Source organism: Akebia trifoliata, chromosome 1 (genome assembly GCF_017979445.1).
Source record: "Akebia trifoliata isolate Shusen 1 chromosome 1, ASM1797944v1, whole genome shotgun sequence".
NCBI classification, from domain to species: Eukaryota; Viridiplantae; Streptophyta; class Magnoliopsida; order Ranunculales; family Lardizabalaceae; genus Akebia; species Akebia trifoliata.
The window spans coordinates 5,816,079-5,833,491 of NC_141375.1; the positions used below are offsets into that span (position 1 = coordinate 5,816,079).

Here is a 17,413-nt window from a genome sequence, read left to right on the forward strand (position 1 = left end):
TTTGAGGGATCAAATTTGTAATGTAAAAACGTGAAATGTGAATCTTTATGATATTTTAGTATCTTGGAGTTCAATTGCATATAATTATTGGAGTAGTTGTTTACAATCATGGTTTTAAAACTCGGTTTCACGTCTCATCTCGTCCAGGCCCGATATTGAGTCATCTCAGATGAGTTTTCTGATACGTTTGAGACATCTCATGAGATAAATAAAAAAATTGAACGTGAATCCTAAATCTCGTTCAAAAAATGACTTTGTGAGTTGGTCTCATTCATCAGTTCCGATACCAAGTTAACTCGGGCTATACGTCTTGGTCTCAGAGGGGTTTAAAAACCATGTTTAAAATTGATAACATTTTAAAGAATAATGCTGAGGTAACCTCACAACGCACTTCTTGATGTGACATTGTATGGGATGTATAAATGTTTTTCACTGAGATACAAGTGAAAAAGCAGTCAAAAAGTTCGAGGTTGATGGTTCATTAAGCGAACCAATTTTGTTACTAATTCCAATTGAACCCAGTCAGATTACAGATTCAATCCGATTTTTAAAACTCTGTATAGGTAGCTAGTAGGTTTAGAATGAAATTAGATATATCTTTTTTGCCCTGGCGTAGATATGGCAAACCTCGAAGAGGGGATCCTTACCGTTTGATCTGAAGCTGGATCACAAGATCAAGGTATAGTTTTAATAAATAGTACAATTTTATTTTTCAAAAATTGTGAAATTCTTCTTTTAAATGTTGTCGCCATAATCATGGTAATATAAAGTAAGTATTGTATGATGATTTGGTTGGAGAGAAAGACAGAGAGATCGATCCAAGTCAAATATAAAGGTGGAATTATTGAGAGAGGGGACCCTTAACATTCCTTTTTTTACATACATGACTGAGTCAACCTTTGCTTAGCCTTCAAATTCACTCCACATAACACTGACTCTTGATCACCAGTTCACCCTTTTAAGATGCCACAATTTACTTCTTTTAAGTCCACGAGACAAAAAGCAAACCAACCCAAGTATATCTCATCATCATCAAAGATCAAAAGACTATTTGTGTTTGGGATTTGTCCTTTTGTCCACCTATTTTTCCTCTTTCTCAGTTCTGTGTGTGTGTGTGTGTGAGAGAGAGAGAGAGAGAGAGAGAGAGAGAGAGAGGGGACTCTAATATGTTCGGGTTGGGTTGATTTTCGAGCTTTATACAAATATTAAATTTATGAATTCTTCGAATTTGATGGGAGAGTATAGACATTTGATATTGCTTTTCATCACAATAAGGTCCAATCTCAATTGGACAGAGATTAGAGATGAAAGTATAACTTTGTGGTTAGATTGAACTTAGGTCACGGTTAGATCATGGTTTTAAAACTCAATTTAACATCTTGTCTTGTCCATGCTAGATAGTGAATTGTCTTGGGTGAGTTTTTTGATACGTTTGAGACATTTTGTTCAAAAATGAGAAAAATGAAATGGAATTTTAAATCTTGTCTGAAAATTTGACTTGTCCGTCTCTTTCATCCATGCTGGATAACGAGATGAAAGAGATGGGTTGGGTTGATTTTCGAGCTTTATACAAATATTAAATTTATGAATTCTTCAAATTTGATGGGAGATTATAGACATTTGATATTGCTTTTCATCACAATAAGGTCCAATCTCAATGGGACAGAGATTAGAGATGAAAGTATAACTTTGTGGTTAGATTGAACTTAGGTCACGGTTAGATCATGGTTTTAAAACTCAGTTTAACATCTTGTCTCATCCATGCTAGATATCGAGTTGTCTTGCCTGAGTTTTTTGATACGTTTGAGACATTTTGTTCAAAAACGAGACAAAATGAATATGGGGTTTTAAATCTTGTCTGAAAATTTGACTTGTCCGTCTCTTTCGTCCATGCTGGATAACGAGATGAAAGAGACGGGTTGGGTTGATTTTTGAACTTTATACAAATATTAAATTTATGAATTCTTTGAATTTGATGGGAGATTATAGACATTTGATATTGCTTTTCATCACAATAAGGTCCAATCTCAATGGGACAAAGATTATAGATAAAAGTATAGCTTTATGGTTAGATCATGGTTTTAAAACTCAGTTTAACATCTTGTCTTGTCCATGCTAGATACCATGTTGTCTTGGGTGAGTTTTTTTTTTATATACGTTTGAGACATTTCGTTCAAAAATAAGAAAAATGAATCTAGGGTTTTAAATCTTGTTTGAAAATTTGACTTGTCTGTCTCTTTCGTCCATGCTGGATAATGAGACGACCACGGCGATGCGTCTCGGTCTCGGACGAGTTTTGAAACCATGGGTTAGATTGAGCATTGTTAGCTCACCCTCGGTTTAATTGACAAAAACTTTTAAGCATAACCCTACCTACCTTTGGAGTTTAAGATTAAGACCTAAAACCTTACTACAAAAGATAAAAAAGGAATATCTTTTTTAATGTTGAATTTAAATTTAGAAGCTCAATGGCCATTTATTTTCAAAGTCAAGATCTAACCCATTTATTTATAATAAAAAAAATCAATCTATACTATGAAATATAATTGAGATGTCATTTGGACCGACCTGACAATCCATATGGCTCAAATGAGGACCATAGTCCAGGTTCTACATCCCCTTTACCTTACTTGAAATATTCATATGAAAAGGGAGCGTAGTTGGTAATGTCTGTGGGTGTTGATACCAATTTTTTGAAAATTAGATTGACAGCAAATCGAAAATTTCTTCAAATGGTCGGATTGGGGTTCAACTAGGTTCAATTTTATTTTAACGATTTGTAATATTAAACAAATTTTAAATATAAAAAACAAATAAAAGAAAAAATAGAAATTTTGCTAGTCTATTAAAAAAAAAAAGGATCAAATGATTTTTCTTGAAATCACTTGATTTTCTTCTATTCTATTTTTTTTTTTTTAATAGTTTTGAAGAACCTAAAAATCATCGTTTCGTACAATTGAATCGTTATAAAGTACAAATTAAAGGTCAACCAGACCGATATTTGGACCTGGTCGGACTGCCAATCTGGTCCGATCCGATCCGATTTTAAAAACACTGGTTGATAGTTGATACTATATAGACTTGAGTTGAAAACCTGGCTTTTACCCGACTAGTGATACCAAATCTTTTAAGAAAAAAAGAAAGATAAGAGATAATCATGTAGAAAGCCCAACGTTTTTAATACTATAAAAATCCATATTATCAAAAGTAATGATTAGAACATAGAAGAACTACTTATAATAAAGATAAGCACAAAAGGGGTCCAAAGATCTATATATTCTCATGATTATGAACATCATTATCATTAGATTGAAAAGTAATGATTAATATTAGGATTGGATCGATTGACTCATGAAAGTACATAAAAACCAAATTGCATGGTAAAATATGAGAATCTAATAATGAGATATATATATCTTAGAGATATGTGAAGCAACCTTGAGATACACGTTTTAACACTACTATTGGATTTCATATTTTAACGACCAAGATTTCGTGTATTTTCTTGATTGATATGATCTCAACCCTTTATATAATACTCAAATCAACTCATGATTCATCCAATTGAGTAAACTCAATAGACATCAGAAAACAATGGCTCGAGGATCATTCAAATCGTTTATTACCATTGTCGAGATCTCCCTTTTATATATAATAGCAGTCGAAATCAATGACTATAAATTCTTGATCTCGATGATATGATTTTGACATTTTATAAGAAAGATTTTATAAAAATGGGTTGTCAAGCTACCGTCCAAAAAAATAAAAAATAGGATGCATTTAAAAATAGTCCTTCACCGAAGGGTGAATTAGTAATTTTCACTTATGATCAGATCCCAAAAACAGACAAAGGCGGGAAGTGGACCCACCTATCAACACCCATAATAAGCTTTGATCTACCTCGGGATTGAAGACCACTACCACCCACATAAGGTATGAGCAGGAACTGCTTTTTGTTGTTGTACATGAACAGCATCTCTAGCAATGCTAACGTGAAGACAGACACATCACACACCTCAAGAATCTTTCATGAGAGCATCCAATGCTGACCACATGTACATATTACATAACATGTATGTACGTGCAGATTCCCACTTCACAACTTTTAGTTTTAAAGTCTCAAAGTTACGTTTCTATAAAAATAAAAAAAAATACAAAAATCGTAATATTCTGACTTGAAAATTTTCACTCTGCCTGGACTTGGTCAATGTGGCAAGTGCACAAAACGATAGATTTACGGTTCCGTGCACTTACCACATCAAACGATTACATATCCAATGAAATTTTTTGAGTCAGATTATCATTAGTCGAGATAGAATTGTAAGATCGCATAGAAAACATGCGTTTAGACGCACAACTTCGATCCATTATAGAATTCAAAAAGATCATTGAAAGATCACTAATGATTACATTTGATAAATTAATTATTAATTGAGAAATTCGATCAAGGAAAATCCATAAATAATTGAAATCATTTCAAGTTAATTCTAATGATGGGGTGTCCCAAAAAAAAAAAAAAAATAGTAGTTTATCATACTGCCACATTTGTTTATAACACAATAATAATGAAAATCTTTTACTAGACAGACCTCAAATGCGATTACTATTTACAGATACTCCCTTAAAGTTGAAACAATGCCCCCCTACTTGCCCTTGTTGGTTGCTATTTAGCCAAATTAGTTCTCTATCAAGAACTTGAAATACTTATGATTAAAGATCTAGAGATGTTATCACTAACTGCTATATATTCAAGCCATCCTTGCGCGAAATGCTCGCTGTGATGGACTCTTAAGAAGCTAATCAATAAAATCAAGTTTCGCAATAATATGTCGGTGGATAATTCAATTTGGATTTACTCATCGAGAGATTAACAAAGTTGTAGATTTTCTTGCTTCGTTCTTATCGACTTGTCTGATCGTGGAGTGGTGTCCTATTGGGTTTCTTTCGGAATTGAGCTCTATTATTAGATAGGATGCGGAGGGTTGCTACTATGTAGGGATGTTAACCCCCGATCACCTTCAAAAACAAATAATGTTGATGAGGTAAAGATTTATATATTTATTATTATTATAAAACCAAATGAAAGACTAGATGTGAAAGTCTATAAAAAGAGAAACTTAGTGAATAGGGTCATTCATTTTTGTTTTTTTAGAGGAAAATTACTTGAGCATCAATGCTTTTTTCAATCATTTTTTAAATAAGTACCCATAACCAGAAATTTGATGAGTATATATATCATGGTACGTGGAATTTAGAAAACCTAGCAAAGTTTACATGAAAGGGAGGAAAATTAAAAACCATTGCAAAAGAGATGACTGAAGAGCACCCATGAAGATAGAGGGAATCCATGAAGGGAATGTTGTTTTGTAGAAGAGAAAACAGTTCATGCTTCATAGGTGCATTAATAATGATAAATCTCGCCGTTATTTTGTGTTTATTTATTTTATTAGTACAAAGATTTCATTAAATCAAAGGAACGAACAATATGGAAAAAGCGTAGACCAAAGATGAAAGAGATCTAGACGAGGTGCAAAGAAACTAATACAAAAGAACATTTACACCCACCGAAATACAGAATCCTCAAAAGATTCCTCTTAATTAACAATCAAATTTTTTTTTTTTTTTTCATTAATTTGTTGATCCTATCTGTCTTGGAAATAATAGGATAAATTCGAGAAAATTAGGAATGAAGGAATACAATATCATCAATCTATATATATATATATATATATATATATATATATTTTCGTAATCGGCCCATCCGAGATTTAATTCTAGATCAGATCCCTTAATCAGTCACCAATTCAATGGTCCAGATCGATAAATCAGTTTACGTTTCCACAAATAAAAAGGTCAATCGACATATGATTGAAGGTACAATGACAAGTGCACATATATACATATATGAAACCATGTGGGGCTTGTTCACATGTGAGGGTTATATGCTCTGGTCTATCTGGACCACAATCCAATATGTTTTTCTTACTTGAAAGTATATCCTGCTATTTTCTTACCAATCAGTAATGTTTACCCATTTGATCAGTCGGTTATGATTTATCATCAGATCAATTTTTGAAAATCTACAGTGATACATGTATTGAACGGTGTCCATCGAATGAGTGCACAAGGTGTGTACACCACCTGTACTATCACATTGTATCTCTTGATCAAACTAAAAGGGTTTTGAAGCCAAAAAATAATAATTAATAAATAAAACACAAATATCAGCAAGACTAAATCAATGTGAAAAACTTAGTAGTCTGTATTTTCCTTGACAGTTCTTATTATATAAAAAGTACAGCTAAAGAATTACAAAATACAAAAAAAATAGAAAAGAAAAGAAAAAGGAGAGGAAATATTCATACAACAGTTCATGAGAGCCATAGATACATATCAAGCTTATTAGAGAGAGAGAGAGAGAGAGAGAATCCCTTTGGGAGGATTAGAGAGAGAAGAAATAATGCAGCACAAAGACATTAAAAATAGAAAAAAAAAAAAAAAAAAAAAAAGAAGAAAGAAAGGAAAGAAAGGAAAGAAAGAAGAGCGTATATAGAAGAACAAAAACCAAGCAGCCTAGAAGCTAACCTTGCCATGGTTTTTGATTCTGGTTTTGCTGCTCATAAGGAGAAGAGGAGCTCATGCACTGATCTATCCCATCTATATTGAGCATATCTCTATGAGGAAATGCTCTAAGACCCAAGAAATCTCTAGTCCCATCATTCCCACCACCACCATCATTTCTACTAAGATGGTTTCTTGTTGTTTTTGAGAAATTCTCATTAGGGTTTCCATCTCTCTTTGAGTTCAACATTCCACCAAATGCATCTTCAAAGGAAGATGCATCAAACCCATTTCCACAAGAGAGAGAGTTCATCATATCTTGAAATAGAGTAGGAGCTTTATTATTCCCAAAAGCATTTATGTTCTGAACAAACCCACTTTCCATCTCTTCAGATGAAGACAGACCCAAACCAAAACCAAAACCAGTTGTTGTGGTGGTGGTGGTGGTGGTGACAGATGTGGCATTGTTATTACCAATATGAGTAGACATGTGAGCTTGGTGGGGTCTAATCATGGCTGTTGATGATGATGATGACGAAGAAGAAGGTTTGCTCATAGTTGCACCCATTAGAGCTGCTTTTTGCAGTAATGCAGTTGCTGACATGTGTGGAGAGTTTGGAGAATGATAAAGAGGAAAAGTGGGAATAGGATTTAGGTTAGGGTTTTCATGAAGTATTGAAGCTTGGGCATTAGAGAATTCTTGACCTAACCTTGTAGAGAAGATTGATGATGAGGAGAGATCAATGGGTGGTGGTGGGCAAGCTAGCCATGGTGGTATCTCTTGTCTTAGATTGATTTGGTTTTGCTCTCTTTTGAGTGAGATTGATTGGAAATCATGGGCATTGAATTGGGTTCGTTGGTTTATGTGTGGTGTTGAAATGGTTGGTTGAGAGGAGAGAATATTTGGGTTTGCTGTGATTACTCTTGAACTCTCTTCTGCTAAAGCATCACAGAAGGCTCTGTGAGTTGTGAAGCTATCCCTCCTACAAACCAACAAGAAATTAATAGAGAAAAACCAAAAAAAACAAAAAAAAAAAAAACAAATCATCACAATTCACAAAGAGCTAAAACAATGATAAAGTTAGATCTATGTTTTGTTTCTTTCTCTTTCTCTTTCTATTTCCATGTTTTCCTTCCCATGGAAAAAAAAGTCATTGCAGATATTAGTATTAAAGCTTATCTATTGTTTGTCCTCTCTCTCTCTCTCAGCACTGAAAGTTTGACATAATAATTGCATTGAATCATTTAATGAAGCTAAAGAATATATCCCAAACCCCAAATCTTCTTAAACATTGAAATTCTCTTCTTGCCTTTGAATTTAGAGCTTGATGGGTGATTATTTTAAAATAATTCAATGAAATCTAAGAAAAAATCTTGATTTTTGAACTCTTATCAAGATGGATTGGTTAGCTTGATTGTTCTTAAATATTCAAATTTTCTTCTTCACTTAATGAAGCATGAGGAAAAAATCCCAAGAACTAAAATTCTCTAATGTAACTGAATTTGACTTTTATGGATGATTTGTTTTAAATAATTCAATGAAAATGATCAAGATGAAATTTAAAAAAAAAAATTCTTTCTAGATTCTTTTAAAACTATTTTCTAATATGGGTTGGGTAATTTAATTTGTTTCTTTACCTTGAGAAAAGTGTTCCACAATCACATCTGTATTCTCTTGTGCCACAAGTCTTGGAATGAGCTTTCCAATCTGATTGAACTGCATAACGTTTAGAACACTTGTCACATTTCCACTTCTTCTCACCGTGTTTTCTGCAAAAGTGCTTCTTGATTCCTGTAAGATCCCCAAGAGCCCTTGATGGGTCATGGTGAACACAACTATTCTCTGGACACACATAAACCCTTTTTCTTACTTCTTTGCTACTTCTCTGCTTTAGCTTCCATGGAAGATTATGACCTCTCCTATGAAGCTGAAGATTCTGATCTCTTTGAAACCCTTTGTTACAAATTTCACAAACAAATCTATTTGTAGCCATAAGTGTCTTTGGTGATAAAGCTATCACTTCTGCTTCTGGATCTGATTAAAAATAAAATAAAAAAATACCCAATTGAATATAATTAAAGAAAAATAAAAATTCATGAATAAAATGGGGTTTAATTATTATTTAAGACCTGGGTTTCCTGGAAGATTTCTCTTCCTCTTCAATGCTGGAGCTTGAGTTTGATTTGATGAAGAAACAATTGCTTGATCACCAGATGTTGAAGTCAAGTTTGACATATTTTCCTCTACAATTGGGTGTTGTTGGATCATCAAACCCTTCATCATCATGCTTTGATATGTATATAAGTGCTAGGGTTTGGTGAGGGATGACAAGAATTCTAGTATTTGTTCATGAATCATACAATCTTATGTGATCTAGAAACAAAACCCAATTCTAGAAAAGCACAAAAAGAACTAATCATAAAGATATGAGAACCAATAAATTCTCTCTTCAAGAGCTATTTTTTTTTTTTTTTTGGCTTCAAACCCAAAGCATAAACTTTAAAGCAAGAGGAAACAAACTGCACCAAACTCTTTAGCAACAAATCTACTCTTCAGAGTTTCAACATCAACCATTTTTTTTTTCCTAACAAAACAAAGACTTGCTTGCTAAAGCCAAGAAATTAAATTGAACAAAATCCACACAAATATGAACAAATAAAGAAAACCCAATTCCTAGAAGCTAAGAAATAGTTCAAAATGAAAGAGAGGGAGATCTAACTAAGCAAAACATGAGAAAGAAAGGAAAAAAAATCAAAAGGAAAGTTGTAGAGAGAGAGAGAGAGAGAGAGAGAGAGGATTCCTCTGTAATCCTCCACTGATTCAAGAACATACTCCAAGCCAACAGGCTCACACTGACGTTGCACTTTCTGTCTTTTCCTTTGTTCTCTTCCCAAACCCAAAGAAATATCCTCTATTTTATATTATTTTTTTCTATTTTGAAATATAATTGTTTTCTAATCTTTATATATGTTAATCTTACCAGCTTTCCCTCCTCTTAAAAAGTAGAAAAAAAGCAACCCAGTAAAAAAGAGAGTATGATTTTCACTCATACAGAGAGAGAGAGAGAGAGAGAGAGAGAGAGAGAGAATTGATTTAATAATTTTACTTAATGGGTAGTAGAGTTAAAAAGACTAAAAGAATATTAAAGAAATCCTTATCAACTTTCTGCATTTAAGCTAACATGAGTGGTTCATCAATTGAATTCTGCAGACATACCAAAGTTTATTATTATTATTATTATTATTTTAATTATTTTGTTCACATTATTTTATTGCTTACTTAAGTATAACTACTATTAAAATAAGGCTCAGTTTTCCTAGGGCTACACTCAGAAATCCTAGCAGGGTTTAACTTGAGACATTCTATTGCCCCACCAATTTACTATGAGCACACCTATTCATATGATGCCAAAGAAGAATTTAGCACACATCTTGGGTTCTCTTAGTAAATATTATTGTGGCAATGGAAGCTCTCTTTTAACTTTTATATTTCAGCCTAAGTAGAAAGAGGATATTTCTTCTGTTATTTTTAAATTAAAACTTAATGACTATAATTTATGTGGAGAAAGGTATGGAGGGTTTTAAAACATGAAAAATCGACTCGACTAAGATGTCCAATCAACTCAACCACTAGTGAGTCCTTTCAGGTCAGTTAGATGGAATATACATTAGTATTATTAATATATATTTATAACTTTTTTGACATCTAAACAATCTTTAGTATGATCATATTTATTTTTAAAAATAAATGTTAAATGAAAAAAGACAATTTGTTTCAGCTTCTAATCTGATCCAACTAGTTTTTGGGTCGATACGCTAAATCAATCTCATTTTGAGTTTGCATCTAAGAGTCACATCAAAATTTCATGGAGTTAAACCGACTCTACCAAGGATAAAGGTGACTTGACCAATTTTAGAATTATTATATATCTCACTGGTGGAATTTGGGCTGTTGAGGGGACCATTAGGACCTCTCGCTCTTTTCTCGAGAATCCATACATCCCTTATCATTGTATGGTCATCTATCTCTTGAACACATGTTTAGATTTGGTCTCATTGAAAAAATAAATTGATCTATCTTAAATCGCATCTTCACAAACTAAGAACTATGAAATCATCCCATAACAAAGGGAGGGGGGAGGGGGAGCGGATCCTATGTAGTACATGTTCGTTGTAATTTCCTATAGTGGATTTTGATGATTGAGAGAGAGCACGTCACATATCCATAATATCTTCTTCGTTAAAAAATTGGATGTCATGGACCATCCATTTTCAAAGCCTTTATTAGACTTTAAAGAATGTCTTTTTTTGTCAAAATCTTTTTTTTTAAAATCTAATTTACACAATGAACCATACAGGTGTGAGGTGTTAAATTTTATTTTTAATAAGCCAATCTCTACTACTTAAATTTCATTATAAGGTACTACATGGAACACGCACTACAAAGGAACCGCTTCCGTGACATGGGAGATAGTATGGTATGACGTAGGCATGGGTTTGGGAAGTCTAAGATAGTGATCACGAATACATGTTTCTAGTGTTGGTCGTTTTGCCAAATATTGCCACGTGGCATACTCCTAGGTTTTCATAAAAAAAATCAACTTAAGTGATGATTTTAGCTTGAATTTGCTCAAGGGAAATTACCCTCTAAACCCCTTTTAAGTGCCTTTCTCCACAAGAAAATCTCTCATTTTTATTTTTTGTATCCTCCCATTAACCTTCTAATAAATCCCTTATCAAGGTCCTTTGAACTTTGACTCTAAGTTTTATTTGATCCCTACTTGAGTTCAATTACAATCTAAACCCCATCTTGTTAGAGCCAATATGAGGTGATGTACTCTTGTGCATATCAATCTTATCCTCAATTCAAGGGAAGTAAAGGTAATTTGACCATTTCAAAGGATCATGACCTTTTTACCCTACCTAGAGAAGAATTTAGAATTTGTGCACAAGGATCACCTTATCCCTAAGTTGTTGGAGACTCTCTCAAGCTCAATGATATTTAAATGTAAAATCCAAATCCATATTTACATGTCATCTAACATAATTCTCACTTGTTTGACCCAAAGTCAAGGTCTTTGGACTCTTTAACATCTCTCAAGAAATCTCTAGAACCTATTATCTTTTATAGACTTATCATTTGATCATCATGATTGTTAAGCCTTATAGGAGTGTAAAAGACAATCAAGGACCACATGATGAAGGGTATCTAAGATTATTCTTTGTGATTTTAGTGAGAATGTTAGGAATTCTAGGATTTTGGATAAATTTATCCCTAAAGATCTCCTAAAAGCTTATGAATAGGAGTTCTATCCAAGGAAAATGAGGAGGAGTTCAAGTGATTCCAAGATCCCATCAAACTCTCTCAAAACTTTCTACTTACCAAGATTCTGTCAAAATACTTTCTCAAATCCCCAAGAAACCTAAATTAAGAAAAAGAAAAATAGACCAAGGTAAGGAGTTCATATTTTTTATTTTTTTTATGTAATTAACCCCTTCTCACTCCCCACTTCAATTTAAATCCCCCTTTTTACATTTCAAGCACATTTACTTTCATGTTCTTTCAATTCTAGGCAATGTAGACTTGTAGGCATCTTAGTTTAAGGTTTAGGATAGAAAGTAATCCTTCTTAGTGAGGTAATCTCCCCCAATAAGTTGCTTGAGAGCATTTTAATTTTTTTTACTAGTATTATTTAGTTTGTTTCTTTTCTCATGCAAGTTAAATTCTTAGTTATAAATGTTTCTTTTATTTCAATGGCGGTGATCTTCTGTTTGTATGCCCATTCATACATATATGTTAATGCACACACCTCAATCTAAAATGACTATGAGTTAAGTTGTGGATACCTATGAATTCATATCTAAACTCCTTTGGCTAACAAAAACAATCTAAAAAAAGACACAACTCATGCATAAAGTCCATAATATTTCCATAATGGTGTTCAACTCATGGACATGTTATAAAGGCTAAACCAATAAAAGGATGCTTTCAAGTGAGCATATAAACTTTTAAAAGAGTTTTGGACTCCAAGATAATGAAATTCATGTGGATTTCCATTAAAATCTTAAGCTCACAAAAACTTCCAACAAAGCACCATTTTCTATGTTTAGATTGCTCATTAGTTTGATTCTTTCATTTTCGAAAATTAGGCTATTGTCAATTTTCTCTAAACTCTCTCTTTCTCTCTCTCTCTCTCTAATCCCCTCTACTCTTAGAAATCCAAAAAGTGATTTTTAGTCTCACCTTTAGTCAATCTTTGGATGGGAGGGACAATGTACCTAACACCTTCCTTCTCCCTCAATCAAATCTCCTTGTCTATATTATTTTGATAGATATTTCGCCTTTATCTTTTGGATATGTGAGTCACTACAAGCCAAGAAAAATAGAATTTTAAAACATTTTAATGATTTTCGTTCACACTCAACTCTTTGAATGGTTGCAACTCCAAAAATTCAAGTAGATAAGTTCAAAACCCCAAAGGTTTTGAAACATCGCTTATCCACAAGAGTCATATACCCATTTTAATATTTATTTATTTTTACCAAAATGAGTATTTTCTATCGTCACTTTTGCTACTTTACTTTTTTGCCTTCTTTTGGAATAAATACCATTTTTTCCCAATCCATGATTACATTGGACCACTCTTCATAAGGAGGAGGTCTTGAGTTCGAATTTCCCGTTAGGAGCCATCCTCATGAATTTATCTCAGAATTAAGTGGTTGTTTGATACTGCTTTTAAACACGGCTTCTACTGCATTTGCATCTAGAAGACACTTTTTAAAGTCGAATGCCCCGTTTGATACTATTTTTAAATGCGGTTTCTAGCACTTTTTAACACCATTTGAAAAAACAAGTAAAAGATATTTCTAAAATTTGTGTCTGCAGGAGAAGTGAAAGCTATAATAACAGCTCAAGTGAAAAGACCAAACTAGCTTAAAAATAATAGAAATTTTATCCCTATCATTCTCAAATCAGAAATACAAAATGTTAGAGAAGTTGCTTCTTCTTCACTGGTCTTTTTCAGTCTCTCATATTTTTCTCGAATTCCTGATAAAACCTTATCAAATTCATGAAAAAATTCGAATTTTAGAGCGAGTTTCACTGTCGAGAGGAAACCCAACAATAACGCCACATGAAATCTCAATCTTCCCTTCAACATATGGTACAACTTTTTCCTAGTTTCTCTCTCAAACCCATCTGTCATCTCTTCTCCAAGCCTTTTTAGTTTAATGTTCCAAATTGGTTTTCGAATTGTTCTCCCAAATGGGTCATCTTTTTTTCTTATTTTTATTATTTGGGTCTTTGAATTATTTGTATAATTTCACTTATTTTGAATCTAAGTACCTTTTGCACAATGTTTAGGATTTGTTTCGATTTTAATTTTTCTTGAAAAAAAATGGTAAAATATTTTATTTTTGGTATAAAATGGCAATCTAAATAGACTATAAATTTTCAGAGATAGAGATGAATGTTTGGAATAAAGGCCGGGTCTTCCCTGGATAGACTAAGTCCAGGATAAAGAGTTTTGTTGTTGTATTTGGAGGAATAATAGGCATAAGGGAAGCATAAAACCTTTGGTATTCTTGAAACTGTTTGATTTTTTTAGGACATTGTAATATTCTTAGTTGTTTCCCCTAAAAATGGGAGACGTCTTAGAGAAATGGAAGAATAGAATTCATTTATCCAACCTAAAAATCTTTGAGGTAAAGCTTGGTTGTTGTTTTAGAAAAAATTTTGTATACGCTCACACAGTTAAATTTCAAATCAAATAACCGCTCAAAAATGATAAAAATTTCATCCACCAAAGAAGTTAGTTTTGAGAGGTATTGTTGTAAATGGGTCTAGGATCATAATTGTCTCTCATTCATATTTAGCGTATAATCAATGTAAATTTCATCCATCAAAGATGTTAGTTTTGAGAAGTATTACTGTAAATGAATCTAAGATTATAAATGTCTATCATTCATATTTCCTCATCCATTGAGTTTGATTGGTAAGTTGGTAAGAAGATAAATCCCCATAGATGATAGAGAATTGCTCTTTGGGAAGCTTTTAAGTAGTATTTCCCTTCATATCGAGATTTTTAAGTGATAGACTTTGAATTCCTTTTTCTCAGTGAGCTTTAGATAGAATGATTGTATTAAGCTTCTTTAGATCAATTCGGTAGTTTGCCATAGTTTTCAGGAATTTTTAAATTTTTTCCCATTTAAAAAAAATCAAATTTGTCATTAGCTAGTGTAATAAATGTTGTAAACATATTGAAATTCTAGGATATGTTTCCCTAAAAAACATTAAGGGTGCATTATCAACTTTAAGGGTATTCTGGTCATTTTACATTAATACAGCAGATGTATCAAACAATAATTACCAAATTCTGGTAAACAGCACAACACTTTTATAAGACTTTATCAAACAAGCTTTTCAGTGTTACAACTTTTTATAGTTGTTTCTAACAACAACTTGTTACAGCAGAATTTGACAGTAAATTTTTACAGCTATATCAAACAGGGCCTAACTTGTGCATGTGTGGGGAGGGGGGACTGCACTTTCCCTGATAATTAGTCGAGTGCTTATGCGTTCGGATTAGGGCTGCAATTTGGGTAGGCAAAACTCGAACCCATTGGGTTGAACCCGACCTTGGGTCATATCTGGACTTAATTAACTTGGATTTGGCTTCAAGTTCGAGTAACAAAAAAATGCCCGACTCAAATCAGGTTGGGCATGATCATAGGTACCGACAAACCTAATTTGCCTGAACTAAAACTTAATATTATTATAATTTTAAAATATTTCTTATCTTGATTTCTTTTACACTCATAATTCATATTTCAATATGTATGCTTTTGTTTATCTATACATCAAAATTAATGTTTGATTATATTTTCACTAGATAATTATTCAATCTTTGTTATTAATGTTGTGTTTTAACAGTAGTTCTATATTATCATATAATGATTATATTACAACTCTAAATATATTTTGGTTGATTGAAAATTACGATTATTAATAAAAAAAAATAATTATTTTAATTAATCTTATTATTTTTCTTCTCTCTTTAAATTTGCTTATAATTTTATGTATATAAACTTTTAAAATACATCTTTAGGAAAAATAATTTTAAATTTTAAGATCTTTTACACACCACTTATCTTTATATAAAACCCTTACCAATAATAAATTACCTAGTATTAACGAGAAATATATTAATCCGAACGACCCAACCAACCCGACTTGGGTGGGATTCGGGCGAATCATTTCATGCTCGAGGTTGGGTTGGTCAATGGCGCAGGTTCATGTTTGTCAAGTTTGGGTTGGGCATGGGTTGATCCCCAACCCGGCCCAACCCACCCAAGTTGCAGCCCTAGTTCGGATACCTTGATTTATTTCAAATTCAAAGTATGGGTATAATGGTAAATTCAAGTAAATGGGTACCCTCTTTTGTGAAAAAATCAGGTTATTTATAAAGAATTTGAGAAATGGTATAAAGGTAAATTCAGTTTAAAATCTACCCATTTGGTAAAATTAAATAGAAGGCTGTTTTAGTATAATAATAATAAAAAATCATATATTGAATGTTACAAAATCATTGATCACTGATTTTTATGTTTGAAATTAATGTCACACGTGGTATCATTTGGTGTAATAAACAATAGAGAAAGTTATTAGTGCACAACACCTTAGATTTACTCCTATATACAAATCAAACTCCCAGAGTGCCCGACCCACCATCCTTTGCTTGATATATCTGTTATATAATAAATTAATTTAAATTAGTGTCTGAGTTTGGTCAAGGTGACTTGATTTTGGTGAGTGGAATAACAGGAAAAGAAGAAGAAAAACTCTTTAAAGAGAAATTATGGAATACACTAAACCACCATAAAAATTGGTGGTACCAAATGATCAGTCGGTCGAGATTAGGCCAATGTCTTAAGATCTTTGATCTTTTCAAGATGTTTAAAGTAACGAGCGGTTAGGATCATTCGATCATGTTATTTTCAGATATATGTAGAGATGATTTGATTGGTGTGAGTGAATCCAAAGCTGTTGTATGTGCATAATGTTATTATAATTATTTGTTTTATCTGTTTTTCTAATAAAATATTTTTTGTTAATGCTTTTACTTTACGTAAAAGAAACCATTTTTATTGTCCTCTTCCTCTTTATATTCTCACTTATCACATAACACTGAGTTAACTCACCTAACTCAAAAATATTTCGCCCAATTATTTATTTATTTAATTTTTTTTTAAATGTTGAATCGACTTCCTTCTACACTGTGCTGACGTGGCAGTGTGAAGAGAATTATTGATTTTTTTTACTTGTATGTTGAGGAAAAGAATCTATAGTTCTTTGCACACTACCACATCAGCACAATGTTAAACGCAACGTCTAAGAAAGTCAATTTAGAATGATTCTTTTGACATGAGAGTAGTCCCTACAGTCAGACACCCCGACCCGCACGAAAAAAGAGGAAGAGATGCAATACAAGGACTTTCAAGGATGTCACCTATCGTAGTAAAAGAGGGTTTCGTGATTCTGTGAAACCAGCTTTATGTGGTTCCCCCCTACTATAGGATCATGCATGGACGAGCCTTTGCTTGAACCACATAACCCAACTCTTACCTTTGATTAGGCGAAGTAATACTTATATTAAATTGTGTGGCCATCTTAATGCTTCCGCTTAAGTTACAAGTTCATGTAATTTAACTTAGTTAAATTTTGGTATTGCCAACAGATAAGTCTGTTTTTAATGAAATTAAAAAATTATTCCAAATGAGAATTTAACTCAATATCATCATACAAGGACCTTACCAACTTTAGCTAGTTTACACCTGCAAAGTTTATTCTTTA

The 17,413-nt window shown here is 32.6% G+C and overlaps 1 protein-coding gene across 1 annotated transcript; it reads right to left on the reverse strand.

The window, feature by feature from the left end:
• Positions 1 to 6,244: 6,244 nt before the first annotated feature.
• On the reverse strand, positions 6,245 to 9,467 carry LOC147410547 (protein indeterminate-domain 7-like). The gene is made up of 3 exons (XM_086436628.1): positions 8,692 to 9,467; positions 8,200 to 8,596; positions 6,245 to 7,544 (listed from the first exon to the last, which is right to left on the reverse strand). Exons 1-3 carry the CDS (start codon positions 8,846 to 8,848, stop codon positions 6,581 to 6,583), a joined length of 1,518 nt encoding a protein of 505 aa, XP_086292754.1. The 5' UTR covers positions 8,849 to 9,467; the 3' UTR covers positions 6,245 to 6,580.
• Between the last annotated feature and the right edge of the window lie 7,946 nt (positions 9,468 to 17,413).